Genomic DNA, 13,509 nt, shown 5'->3' with positions numbered 1-13,509 from the left:
TGGAATTACATGGATCTATATAGGACATCAGTATTTGGTTGGTGGTGAGAATGATGATAATGAGGTGACAGTGTGACTTGTCTCACCAGGATGTGATCCTCTCTTGTCCCTCACTCCAACCTCTGTTGAGCTGTGGTCATCTTGACAGGAATGTCCCAGTCCTGCTGGTGGGATCTCAGTATCAGTGCTGGTCAGCCAGGTGGACTCAGTCTCCCTTGTCCAGCTCTCATAGTAACGGGGTTCAATGGCATCAGCTCTGCTTCCTCCACAGCCCATAGTTTTCTCAATGCAGCTGGGCTGAATGAAGGATCTGGGAGAAATAAGATGCAGATCTGTATCCTTCAGTAACTGAGGAACTATAAGCCCTTCAGATGTTGAACAGGTAGACCCTAGTGAGGACTCATCAGATCTCTGTCCATCTCCTGTATGTAGAAGCAAGGCAGGGAGCTCCTAGGAGGCACATGTTAAGCTATCTGCTTGCAGGCAATAAAAAGACAATGCAGAAGTACAATAGAGGCTTCCAATGCTACAAAGTAGCCTCATTGCTTCCAGCAGTGCATTGTGTTGCTTTTTTGTGTCTGCCTTGGAATAGACTCTCCTGAATCCTTTTCCTCCTAAGCTACTGTTTGTATCTTCTTGTCTGCACCCAATGGGCTCAGTGCCTGCTCTGTGTCCTCCTCAGTGGTCTCAATAAACAAGACCACCCCTCTGAACAGGTCTGCTGACGTCTGTAGCTATGGCTGTGAGCTCCCAGAAATGCAGGAGGATCTGATGCCTCCAGTGCTGGCTGCAGCCTGTAGATGTGCTGAGGATGCAGGAGCTCTTTGTGCTGGTGTCAGAGACATAACGTGAGGAAGGTGGAGTTTTATGGATTATAGCTTCAACCAGCAGAACATCGACCCTGTGTGATGTCATTACACACTCATTGCAGCTGCCACACGTGTGCTGTAGACACCTCTGCCTGCAGAGGAAAGCACTGCTGCTGCCTCCCCTATTGTGCTGGCTCACCCTCTGAGCAGATGCACTAAAGAGTGATTCCCAATGTAAAGAATCCACCTACAGTATATCCTTAATGTAAAGCATCCACATGCATCCTCAATGTAAAGCATCCATATATATCCCAAATGTAAAGCATCCACCTATATCCTCAATGTAAAAGATCCACCTATATCCCCAATGTAAAGCATCTACATGTATTCTCGCTGTAAAGCATCTACATGTATTCTCGCTGTAAAGCATCTACATGTATCCTCGCTGTAAACCATTCCTATATATGCCAAGGTTATACATCCACAATATCCCCAATGTAAAAGATCCACAACATCCTCAATGTAAAGAATCCACAATATCCTCAGTGTAAGGCATCCAGATATATGCCCAATGTAAAACATCTGCATAGATCCCCAATGTAAAACATCCACATATATACCCAATGTACAGCATCTACATATATGCCCAATGCAAAACATACACATATATACCCAATGTAGAGCATCCACATATATCCCCAATGTAAAGCATCCACATATATACCCGATGTACAGCATCTACATATATGCCCAATGTACAGCATCTACATATATGCCCAATATAAAGCATCCACATATATACCCAATATACAGCATCTACATAAATACCCAATGTAGAGGATCCACATGTATCCGTAAATGTAAAGCATCTCCAATGTAAAGTATCCACATATATCCCCAAAGCAAAGCCTCTATATATATCCCACATGTAAATCTGCCGCATATATCCCCAATCTAACGCATTCACATATTTCCCCAATGTAAAGCAACCACAATATCCCCAATGTAAAGCAGCCACTTATATGCTCAATGTAAAGCATCCATATTATTCTGCCACTAATATTCATGAGAGAAGTCTCTGCTGAGTTTGAGTGATAATTTCTTGTAGATAGTGAACTCGCTATAATCATTCCCCTAGAGACACCAGTTGCATGTAGAGTTCTAATGTAATGTACTGAATGTACCTTGAGAAATGATGATAGAAGTTAAAGGAAAATCCTCTCTCTGGCTCTGTGATGCATGTTGGACAAACTGGAAAAGACTGTAGGACACAGGATGTGAGCTCACAGAAGAGGAGGAGTTACAAGATGAATTACATAATGAATTACAACCATAGATAATGTACACAAACTAAACATAACTGGCCACTGGATGACAGCAAAGTACACTCACAGACATAACACAATATAATTATGATGTAATATGAGATGTTATATGAGAGCCATAGCTGGAAAAGGAAACTCCCCGTCTGAAATCTTTGGATTTCACTCTATGAACTGACATAAAGTAACGTCTGTCTGATCTTCAACTGTTCTGGGCATAATCAAATGGATAACATCTTCATATGGAGATGCCGTACTAGGTCAGTCATTGTCCAGTAGCCAAGACTCTGGAACATATGCAAAGATGAACACATAATTTGACTGAAAGTTCTTTGAAGGTTACTTCTGGCTTGACAGTGATTTACTTTCTCTACAGATAAGAGCAAGACAACTTCAGATATAGGACTGATGAAAGATTTGGAGTCACCTTCTTTTACAATGGTAACTCTCGTCTTATGAACCTTGCCATCTTCATTAGGAGTTCTATGGAACTACAGCCTAAGCAGAAATAAATCTGAATATTGCATATTGTAGCCTCCTAGAGGGGCTAAAAACATTTTTTAAATAAAAAGTAGGGATTTATAACCATATGAAGAATAAAAAAATAAAAAAAACATAAACAATAAAAAAACATAAACAATAAAAAAAAATAAACATCATGGGCAACACCGCGTCCAAAAATGCCAGTGCTGTTAAAATATAAAAATATTTATTCCATACCGTGAATGGCGTAAAAATTAAAAGGGCCAAATCACAATTTTTTTCATCACTTCACTTACCCAAAATAAATTGAACAAAATGTGATCAAAAAGTCACACACACTCCAAAATGGTATCAATAAAAACTACATAACGTCCTGCAAAAAATGAGCCCCTAGACAGCTCAGTAGACATAACTATAAAAAAAGTTATGGGGGTCAAAATATGGTTATGTAAAAAAAAACAAGAAAACCTATACAAATGTGTTATCTTTGTAATCGTACTGACCCAGAGAATGAAGGACACTTTTCTCCCACTTCCCTCTACATTGTATGCATATTAAATGGGGTATCAGAGAGTACAACAAGCCCTCATACGGCTATGTGAATAGAAAAATAAAAAAGTTATGGTTCCGTGAAAACAAGGAAGAAAAATGAAAATACAAAAATGAAAAAAAAATAAAGATTCAAGGGGTTAAAGGAGTTGACTTAAGTCTGTCACCACAATTTTCCCTTATACACTGCTTACATACATAGCACTGTAGTATAACTATACATGAGTCAAATGTTACCTTTGTTCTTTTTTTTTTATGTTCACCACAGGCAAAAACGCAGTTTTATTCATAAGTAAAGGAGGACTCACAAGTGTCCAGGGGTTGAGTTTGGGCTGTAAGTGCCCAGGCCATTCTGCCTTCTTCTCAGATAACTCCTCCCCAGCCTGTTGCTTGGCCCACCCTGTAAGCCCCTTGCATCATCCAGTGTACTGGCCAAGATCCTACCGCACGGTGATAACCATTGTGGACAGCAGCAACGCCCCATGCAGTGGCTTTTATCTAAGCATACATCTCCCATAATTACCCAGCCTCAATTGAATCTCTGGTGGACTCTCATAATGAAGTTGGCAGAGTAGGTTAAGCAAAGTTCAAGCTTGGATCAATCTTCTTCCAAGCTTTGTCACTGATAAATTTAACAAAATAAGAGAAAGGGCACTATTGAGGTCATTTATTAAGACCCGCAATTTATATGCCGGTCTTAATACCCCTGCATACACGCTTAAACCTACGCCAGCTGGTGCAGATTTAAGCCATTTTCTACACCAAAAACTGGTGTAGAAAATGATAAATGAGATAGGCCTGCCAACCCGCCCTGTTACATGCCAACGCCACACCCCTTTTTCCTGGCACTGGCGTGAGCAGCGTAACTTGGTGAACAGTTACACATTTTGGCGCAAAAAAAATCTTCACCTAATATATGCCAAAAAGTGGTGTATATTGGTTGACAAACTACCCCCTATGTTCTCTTATGTATCTTGAGCCCCACTATGCCCAGTTTAGCCAGTTCCTTTAGCAGGCCACCCAGATCCTAAAGCCTGTGATTGTCCTTGCTAGTTTTCTTTGAGAAGGTTTGAATTCTTTTAAATAAGACCCTTTCATGGGCTTCCAAATTGCCATAAGTTTGTTCAAGTCTTTCCAATGCCGCAGCAAGACCTTCCTTAAAATGGCCCACATGAACTGCTCTTAAAGTCTTAATGCCATCTTTGTCCTTACCTCTACTTTCTAATTCTTTGCTACTTTTGCCCTTATCTCAGCTTTCTACTTAGCAAAGGAATTTCTAACACTACCTTCTTCTGCATTCGCACTGAATTCTATTAGCTTGTCACAACACAGTCTGGAAGATAGAGACATAGGTTCTGTCAGAAACAGTTGTCAGAAACATGATGCATTTGCTTTTGTCCAGCAACAGAAGAGTCCACAGATCTTTTTATGGACATGTTATGCTTTAGCTCAAAAAGTTACTATCTCTTTAAGAAAGAGCTGCAGCTTGCTCACAGATCACGCATGTACATTGAGATACTGCAAACTTAGGTTTCCTTTGACTATTCTGCCACTGATGTACGTGAGAGAAGTCTCTGATGAATGTGAGTAGAAAACTCTTGTACAAGCAATGGAATATAGTGAACTCGCTATAATTATTCCTCTAGTAACACCAGTTGCATGTAGAATTCCAGTGAGGGAGATGCAGTGTATATGCCGTTAGGTAATTTATTGAATGTACATTGATGATAGAGGTAACAGAAAAATACTCTCTTCAGCTCTGTGACATGTGTCTGATGAAATGTGTCTCCATTTGTACACAAACTTTATTACTGTAGATTGGCAGAGTCCAAACTCTTTAAAGATGGTTTGTAACCCTTTTCAGCATAATAGGCATAATGAGCATCAAAAACTCTTCTTCTGAGGAGAAGTTTTTATTACGTTTTACTATCTTCCCAAAAAATAAGCAGCATTCCAAAATATGTGGTGAAGCAAGTTAGGAATTGGTTTTATTCACCCTTGCGATGGTTCAGTCCTGCTCAATGGGGCCTTCCTCCAAGCCAACAGAAATCACATAAGATAATGTTATTACATAATCAGCTGTGTAATATATAATAAGTATATGTCCATAGAGAATTAGGGTTTGTGACATGGGTATTCCACTTCACATGCATATTATTAATATAATACTCTGTACAACATAATTTACTCTTACAGATGTTTATAATTGACTGACCACAACGCCATACTTTATGAACATTTGAGTAGGAAGAACGGGGCATATAAGCTCTGCCGTCCTGGAAGCGCCCCGGACCTGCCCAGAAACCCCCGATTGTGCATTACCCCTGCCCATTTTCAGCCTGTGACAGCGTGAATTTGCTAGTACTGTCTCTCAAAATCAGGGACAGTCCTGGCAAATTTGGGACAGTTGGCAGCTATGCTACACTACACGCCATAGAGATCATTTTGCGAACATGTGCAGCATCCTGCACAATAAACAGCGCATGCAATAGAGTCTCTGGCAGCGGCTGCGCCTTATGATTCAGTTCACTAGGAGAATGACTCTATAATATTAGCTAGGCAACTCCCTCTGTAGTAACAGTGAAACACCAGTAGATGGCGTGCAGCCACCACAGTACTTAGCAGTGCATTGCATGGAGTGTTGCCACCGATTCTTCAATCCAAGCTGTGATCACGTGACCGCCTGACTGGCTGCAGAATCTTACTCTAATTTGCATCTGCATGTGCTCCTGTATCTTCCTGTTCAGCTGCATAATGTAGATGTTACCTAAAAAAGGCTTTTTACCTATAAGCTCAGAGAACCCCTTTAACTGTGCCTTTTATTCTTAAAGCAGACCTGTCAAAAAAATAGAGCAGGTTCATTCCTTAAATGTCTGCAATCTCATGAATGGCCTGCTACCTTGTAGGTGGAGATAAAGCCAGATTTTATTCTTTGGTGGGGAGCAGGGCCATATTCTACTATGCTCTGCTCCCGATGAGTCCCACTTATCTGTATGCCAGTAAAGCATGGCCAAGGTATGTGCAGGGAGCTCCTGAGGAGCTTGAGCATAGGATGGGAGTGGTAGTTGCCATGATGATGATGTGTCACAGTGTACCCCCTCAAGTCGTCGCTCCCTGTGGTCGGTGAAGTGAAGGAGGGGCACCCTTTGTTCCCTCGGGGCACTCCCTGTAGCTGTGGGCTCCCTACCTAATGTTAGTTTGGGGGGCCATGGTGTTAATGTCCATGTAGGTGCGAGCCAGGGCACATGATGAAAATAGAGATTTTCATGATGAAGTAAGTCCATTCGAGGAAATCCAAGAAAGTAAATCCAACACTTCAAATCTTTAAATGGCAGCAGTTAACAGTTGACGTTGATGCGTTTCGAACAATTATGTTCTTAATCGTAACTCATTAATCGCTACGATTTAGAACATAATTATTTGAAACGTGACAACTGTTAACTGCTGTCTTGGTGGAGGGACTGTATCTGCGAGTTACTGCTATGTAAAGAAATAAAGCACATTTGAAGATTTGAAGTGCTGGATTTACTTTCTTGCATTTCACATGATCAAAATGCAATGGCTAGCGTGTGGTGTTAAGAGAGACAGATGAATATGACATTGGCCCTCAGATTACTCTGGCTAAAATATCTGCTACAGGGATCTCTGGCTTACAGCTGTGTTCTGGCAACCATGGCTGTAGTGTCCACTATTCTAAGGTGTCTTAACTTATTTTCCCTTTGCAGCAGCAGGGTCTGGAACGTTTTAAGCTGGGTTACCTTGCTGTCTCCCTCTCTCTCGCTGTAGTCATGCAAATCCTCCTCCTCTAATTCTTTCTTGCTTTCATCTCCTGGAGCTCGTGGAGGTGCCAGAGGATCCAGTGCTTGAAGCTGGAGTCTGGGGGAGAGGAGCACAGGGACACTGCTCCCTACCTGCTCCCTCTCTACAGCTACTCTCACTGGTATCTTCTGGAACTAGTGGGTGGGTCCAGCCCACACGCTAAACTCCAGAGAGGGCTCGGCCAAGATTGTTCTGGCCACACCTACCTCCTGCTTGATCATACTGGATGTAAGAATGTAAGATGCATTACATTAACATTATAAAACATTGCAACAGTACAAACCAATTGCAGATACCCCCAGTACTGTGGTACTGCACATATGCTTTATCTCGCAAAACCAACTCCAACTCAGAAGATACATGCGGCTTGCTCTACTTTTTTCCGACAAGTGAAAGGTCCTCTTCAAAGTGAAAGGCCAATAATTTTTTTATATGTGGCACAAAATGACGCTTACTGCGTCACCACTGGTCTTCTTCACTTCTTGGCCCTGGCTCGACACAAAGGAAATAGCAGAAGATGCCCCTAAAGCCAATTACCAGAAAAAGTGGTGACCTACCTCAGCCATTGATTGGATGAAGAGGTATCTCTGGGCTTTTCCCTCGTGTTAAGCCAAGATCAAGAAATGAAGACCAGTTGGGATCCTTTAGAACGGGGATCGGTAAGGTGAGTAATGCTTCATTTTTTAACCCATTATGCCCCTTATATAATAATGTAACCCTGCCGGACACCCTATATAATGATTTTTCCTTTATCCATCTGTGTATAATTCCTGTAAATCCTTATGTGTTACTGGTCAGCAGATAAACACTAGATAATTAACAATAAATGGTGAATTCCATAGGGACACAGAAACCTATACGCACATGATACACAGCAAAGCAAAGCTGGTATTTACTTAGCATATTCCTCAGTGTGTATTGCTTATTAGGGGACTAATAGAAGAACAGACTGAAAGCTTCATGGAAGGCATAGTGTCACACCATATTGCAAATATACATTGACACGTTATCCACGGCTTTTTTCTCTCCCTGTCTATACCGCAGGTTGTCATGGTAACGTACTTTGGTTTGCTAACCCTGAAGGGATTTTCCACTGCCCAATCCGCGCTACTCTTTGCTAGGTATAAACGAAGCGCAAGGACTGGTAGTCACTGGACGATCGCTGTGAGTGGTCTTGTTTCACTTGGTCTTATGGAAAATATTCATTCCAGGAGTATAACAGCCCAAATATATAGCAAGTCCAATAATGAGGGATATAGGGGTCAGATGCTACAAACGTAAAGCATGCATCATAAAAATCTACTCTTTTTTTTGCATTATAAAAAGTACCGTATATGCAACACTGATTAAATGGTTCCCTTCCCCTTTATACTCTAGAGATTCACACAACATTATGTCATCTATATGTGGGATACAGAGCTTCAGTAACGTTAACTCCTTAATGATCAGGCCTGAAAGGGCCTTGAAGGGGTTATCCTGACTGTAGATATTGATGGCCTATACTTAGGACAGGTCACCCATTTCAGATTGGTAAGAGTCAGACTTCTGACTCCCCCACTCATCAAGCTGTCCTGGTGCTGGAAATAACATGGTGGGTGGATTCGGAAGCACAGCCCCTACACAATGCATTGAAATTTTTTCCTCCACTACTTCCACTCTGTTAATTCCAGCAATTTGGGCTGCTGAGAATAGTGGTGTGGGGTGTTTGGAAGGATGTACAAGGTGGTGTACCCCGACTGATCAAATATTGATGACCCATCCTCTAAGGAAAGGTCGTTAAAGGGGTTATCCAAAGCTGTAAGCCCCCCTGCACCCCACAATGCCCGGGCCCCTCATACAGATATTACTTACCTGGTCCCAGATTCCTGTGTCCTCTCGGAACCCTCCACAGCCATCGCGGCATCTCCCCATCGTGCAGATCACAACATCTGGTGCTGGGGGTTGCAGCCAATAGAAGGCTGCGATGGTGACCTTGCCTCATGGGTGACATCACATGTGAAGAAAGGTGCTATTGGCTGTACAACCCATCACCAGATGTTGAGTTCTGCACTATGGGGAGATGCAGCGACAGCCGTGGAGGGATCCGGGAGGACACAGGCATCAGGGACCAGGTAAGTATTGTCTGTATGAGGGGCCTAGGCATTGTGGGGGGAGAGGGGTGGTTAAAGCTTTGGATAACCCTTTAATATCTAAAGCACACACAACTCCTTCAATTACTCGAAAAGCATTGTATGACTAAATTTATCACGTGCACCATGCAGGGAGCCTGTATTATTTCCCCCAAAAGCAGCACAGTCACAAAGCTCCTACCATTGTCGCTGACTATCTTGCCCAGTTGGAGTTGGTAGGGAGACAGCCAGCGGGATGTTTGCTGTTTGATGCACTTTAGCAACTAATCGGCTACTCTCACCCAGGCTGATCAGCTCTAACATGGGATGGAAATGTTTCACTTTACACCGGTTTTGATGCCTCTTCTTAGGAAGAAAGAAAACGCCCCACTAGGAGGGGGCAGTGAAGACAGAGAGGACGCAACTGAAAGTCTTCTCTGGGGTTGCAAGGAAGAGGAACGGGAGAAATACTGTGCCTTCTGGCTCCAAGGCACAGTGTCAAACTCAGGGGTGACCTCGACATCATTCTGCTGTGAGTGAGTCATCCAGTCCACAATCTCATCCTCAGTAATAATGTGTTGCAGATCGGAAGCCATAAAGAACTGTGGCCCACTTCTATTACTACTGGCTAGACGGCTGATGCTGCTACTGCTGTTTGCCCTACTACCCACATTCTGAATCACGGATAATGAGGCATGGGTCTTTCATATGCCAATCTTCCATTTGCCAGACAGTTTATTATAAGGCCTATAAATGAAAAATAGCAGGTTTGGTACAACTGTTTTTCTATGATTTATAGACAGAGGGAGAAATAAATGTCCCTCACCTTCTACAAACACACTGCACACTGGTGTTGACAATTTACAATGGTAATAATGCATTTTTTACAGTAAAATGTATTTGCTGTAACTGAACGGTATCTTGCAGTAAAGCAACACTTTACTAAAACGGTATACTAGTGGTGTTGTTGCAGCAAAATACTTTTGTTGTAACACTGAACAGTATCTTCCAGTAATATACAATACATTCAATAACACAGGTATAATTTAATTATTGCAATGAAATGTTTTTGCTGTAACAGACTGAACAACTGTATTTTGCAGTAATATACAATGCATTCAATAACACAGGAACCTGTTGCAAAACTCCACTGCAAAAACATATCGCACAAATTAAAGGAGCACAGTTACAATAACTTTCCCCGGATTTTGGAGTCAGGCGGGAAATTCCCTTGAAATGAGGAAGATTGCATTCTCATGTTTTCTTTTTCCCTCTGGATCAATGTAGCAGGATAAGAGGTTGAACTGGATGGACATAAGTCTTTCATAAGCATTTTTTCAGTCATTATGCTACTATTTTGCTCTATGTCTCAATGACATAGCCCGCTGTTAGAGGAATACTAGCTTGCCCTAACAGCAGGATTACTGAACAGTCCTTTCTAGGCCCCCAAGGCTGATACAAAAGTTCCCTTTGATCATACCACAGTCACAGACTGTATAATCAGAAAGTTAAACAGCCAGGACAGGAGTCGCCTCTGATCCCGGCCATAGGTGTCTGCCTTAAAAACCTATTAGTGACAGGTTGTTCTTAGACCGGGAGCGCTCACCAATTCCAAGAGACATTGCTGTAAGCTCAGTACCTGCACCACCTGCCTTTAAAATACAGCATGCCACCATTAACAAATTAAAATAAAATAAAAATCTGCTTACTGCTGCCACAAAAGGGTGCTTAGGAGCATTATACATAAAACTTACCAGATTTTTGTCCTATAAGACACACTTTTCCCCACCAAAAAGTGTGGGGGGGAAATGGCAGTGCGTCTTATAGGGCACATACTAATGAGTGCTTCCATTATTGAAGTGCTCATTAGTACAGCAGGACTGGGGAGCGGTGAATACAGTGTCCCCTGTGCTGGCTTTACTCGCTGCACTGTATGCTGTTGTGTGACCTGCCCACAGCCTAAGGAAATAGGCCAGCAATTCAGCTGAAATTTTACTTTCATTAGGAATACAATTATTTTATAACACAGACATGTCTGCAGAGCTGATAGATCTTCTTGAATAGAAAATGGAGAGTGAAATATTTCTGACTTATAAACTTAAAAAATATAGATATGGATTTGTATTTGACATCTTTCCCCTTTGATCTCTTAATAGTTCTTCGGTGTGATATGAAGTGTGGCCGGGGCAGACTAGAAGATTGCATAGTGACACCACTTCCGTCTTCATTATACACATTAGTGCAGCTGTCACGGCTGTAGTAGGGGAGAAAACCAAAAGACAACAAGACGGAAGGGAAAAGACACTAGGCCTCACCGCTAGGGACGGAAAAGGGTCACCACCTATGAAACCCTGCTCCTGGACCAAACTCCTATCCGTATGGCCACCTCTCGATGGTAGAGATGCCCATACACAGGAACCTAGAAAACCCTGGTGGCCCTCAGATGCCCTAGACTTATGACAGGGCAGAGACAACCCGCTCTTTCCCTGGTGAAGGAACCAGCGTCTCACTGAGGCCTAGTAAACAACAGGGGGGGGGGGAGGAATACAAAACACAACAAGCGGAACACTTAACTTCTAAGGATGATGGATGATCAGGACTTCAACTAGAACCACACTCCAGCTCTTCCAAAACCAAATGAAGCTATCCAGAGCAAGGAGTGATGGGTGGAGTCAAACTAAATAGGGGAAGGTAAAGGTCACATGATCCACACCTGGACAGGAGGTGTGGACATACAAGCAACACACAGACAAAGTGAAACCAAAAGATGCTGTCAGATAACTAATGTGCAGATATTCTTTCAGATCTTATCAAACCTGTCACTGGTGTGACAGCAGCATTGTGAGGCAGAGCATGTTTGGCAAATGAGAAGACTATACGTGATACTATATCGCAGGACCAGTGAATACGAGAGGCTTATAGACTGTGAGTCATGGCGTTAGAGCCCAGATTTCAGGAGTGAGAATCCTGATTCGGTCATGGATCAATCAATTTGTGTCCCGTTCATACTTTTTATTACATGGTTGACATGGTATAATCCTTAGATACTGGATACCACTTAAAGGGGTTTTGCCATGATTGATGTGAAAAATGAAAATCAGACATCATCTACAGTAGTACATGACAATCCTTTTCTAACAAAGCTAGAACTAGCTCTGTGACTCACATGGATCCAGGGATCTCCCCATTCATTGCTCCAATCAAGTTCTGCTGGATTCTCTTCAGTCTAAGAGCTCTGAGCGGGTTCCTTTCTGCTGTAGCTCTCTTCCTATCACATGTCAGGGGGCAGGTATTTTCTGCTGCATTTCTCACTCTGAAAGTAGTGGAGGGCGCACTTTGCATGTGCAGCTGCCCTCCATTAATTTCTATGAGGTTGCTGAAAATAGCTGAGCGCTGCCATTCACTTCTATGGGGAGAGCGCTGGCTGGTGGCCGGACCTAGGGAAAACCTGGGGTCCTCCAGCCACCACTTTTCCCACTCTGTTCTCGATATAGGTGCAGATGTGAATACCCCTTTAAATGTATTTTCCTAACATCTAATAAAGTCTTATTAAAGCTAAATTCTTATCAGTTTGATAAGAATTTAGCTTTAATGTTTGTATATGAGCTGTCGGGAGTTTAGAGATAAGGGCTACAGTTCGAGCCATCAGAGGAGTTCTCTTGTGAATTCACTGAGAAGAAGAAGTATCAATCTGTAGATGCAATAAAACTAAATCCAAGACCAATTGAAAAAATAATTATTATTCCAAAATGAGTATAATGCAACAACCAACAAAAGCCCAAAAGTGTCCATAGCATTAAGCTATTCCTCTACATAAAGTAATTTTCAGAGCCCTTCAAGTCCGCAATCCTTTACCATAGTAAACAGAAGATAAAAACCCAAATAGGCCGTAGATCATTATTGGCTCCTCTGAGTGTCAGAAGCCACTTTGCTGGAGGCAGCCCACCATTAATGAACACATACAATGTTTCAAAGAATTTGAAAATCTCTTTATCTCATGGAACATTGGTTAATGATGAGTCAGCATAAGGGCCTCCAGAAGAAATATCTAAATTGCTGAGCTCAGTTGTGAACTATGAACCCCTTTCCTACTTTTGCCGTAGGCAGCTGCCTATTCTGGCTGCCAGTCATCCAAACCTGGACACGTTTATGCCCATGTCGAGGGACATTGCTTTGATTAAAATGGATGTTACTTGCTCACACCGCTTTGTATGTTCCTCCGATTCCTCCTGGCACCCGTGTAATGCGACATTTGACATGTGTAGATTAACGAAAAGACATTCTTATTTGATTATTGTTAATTGTAAATGAATGTGGCACTCGTGCCTTTCCTGTTGAGAGAGCAGCCTGAAGCAGCATGTTAATATTCCACGCAGCTCTCGCTGCCTAAGTAATTCATTTACAATTCCACATTATTCA

At 42.3% G+C, this 13,509-nt stretch overlaps 1 protein-coding gene across 1 annotated transcript in view; it reads right to left on the bottom strand.

The window, feature by feature from the left end:
• Positions 1-713, bottom strand: part of BAALC (BAALC binder of MAP3K1 and KLF4) — a 121,004-nt gene extending 120,291 nt beyond the window's left edge. Inside the window, exon 1 of the mRNA XM_040432255.1 lies at positions 87-713. Coding sequence (XP_040288189.1) covers positions 87-276 — 190 coding nt within the window. The 5' untranslated portion in view covers positions 277-713. The remainder of the gene's footprint in view (positions 1-86) is intronic.
• Between the last annotated feature and the right edge of the window lie 12,796 nt (positions 714-13,509).

This window comes from Bufo bufo, chromosome 5, assembly GCF_905171765.1.
Source record: "Bufo bufo chromosome 5, aBufBuf1.1, whole genome shotgun sequence".
In the NCBI taxonomy this organism is placed as follows: domain Eukaryota; kingdom Metazoa; phylum Chordata; class Amphibia; order Anura; family Bufonidae; genus Bufo; species Bufo bufo.
Note: the sequence above shows the minus strand (reverse complement) of the source record. Positions and strands in the feature narration are given on the sequence as shown.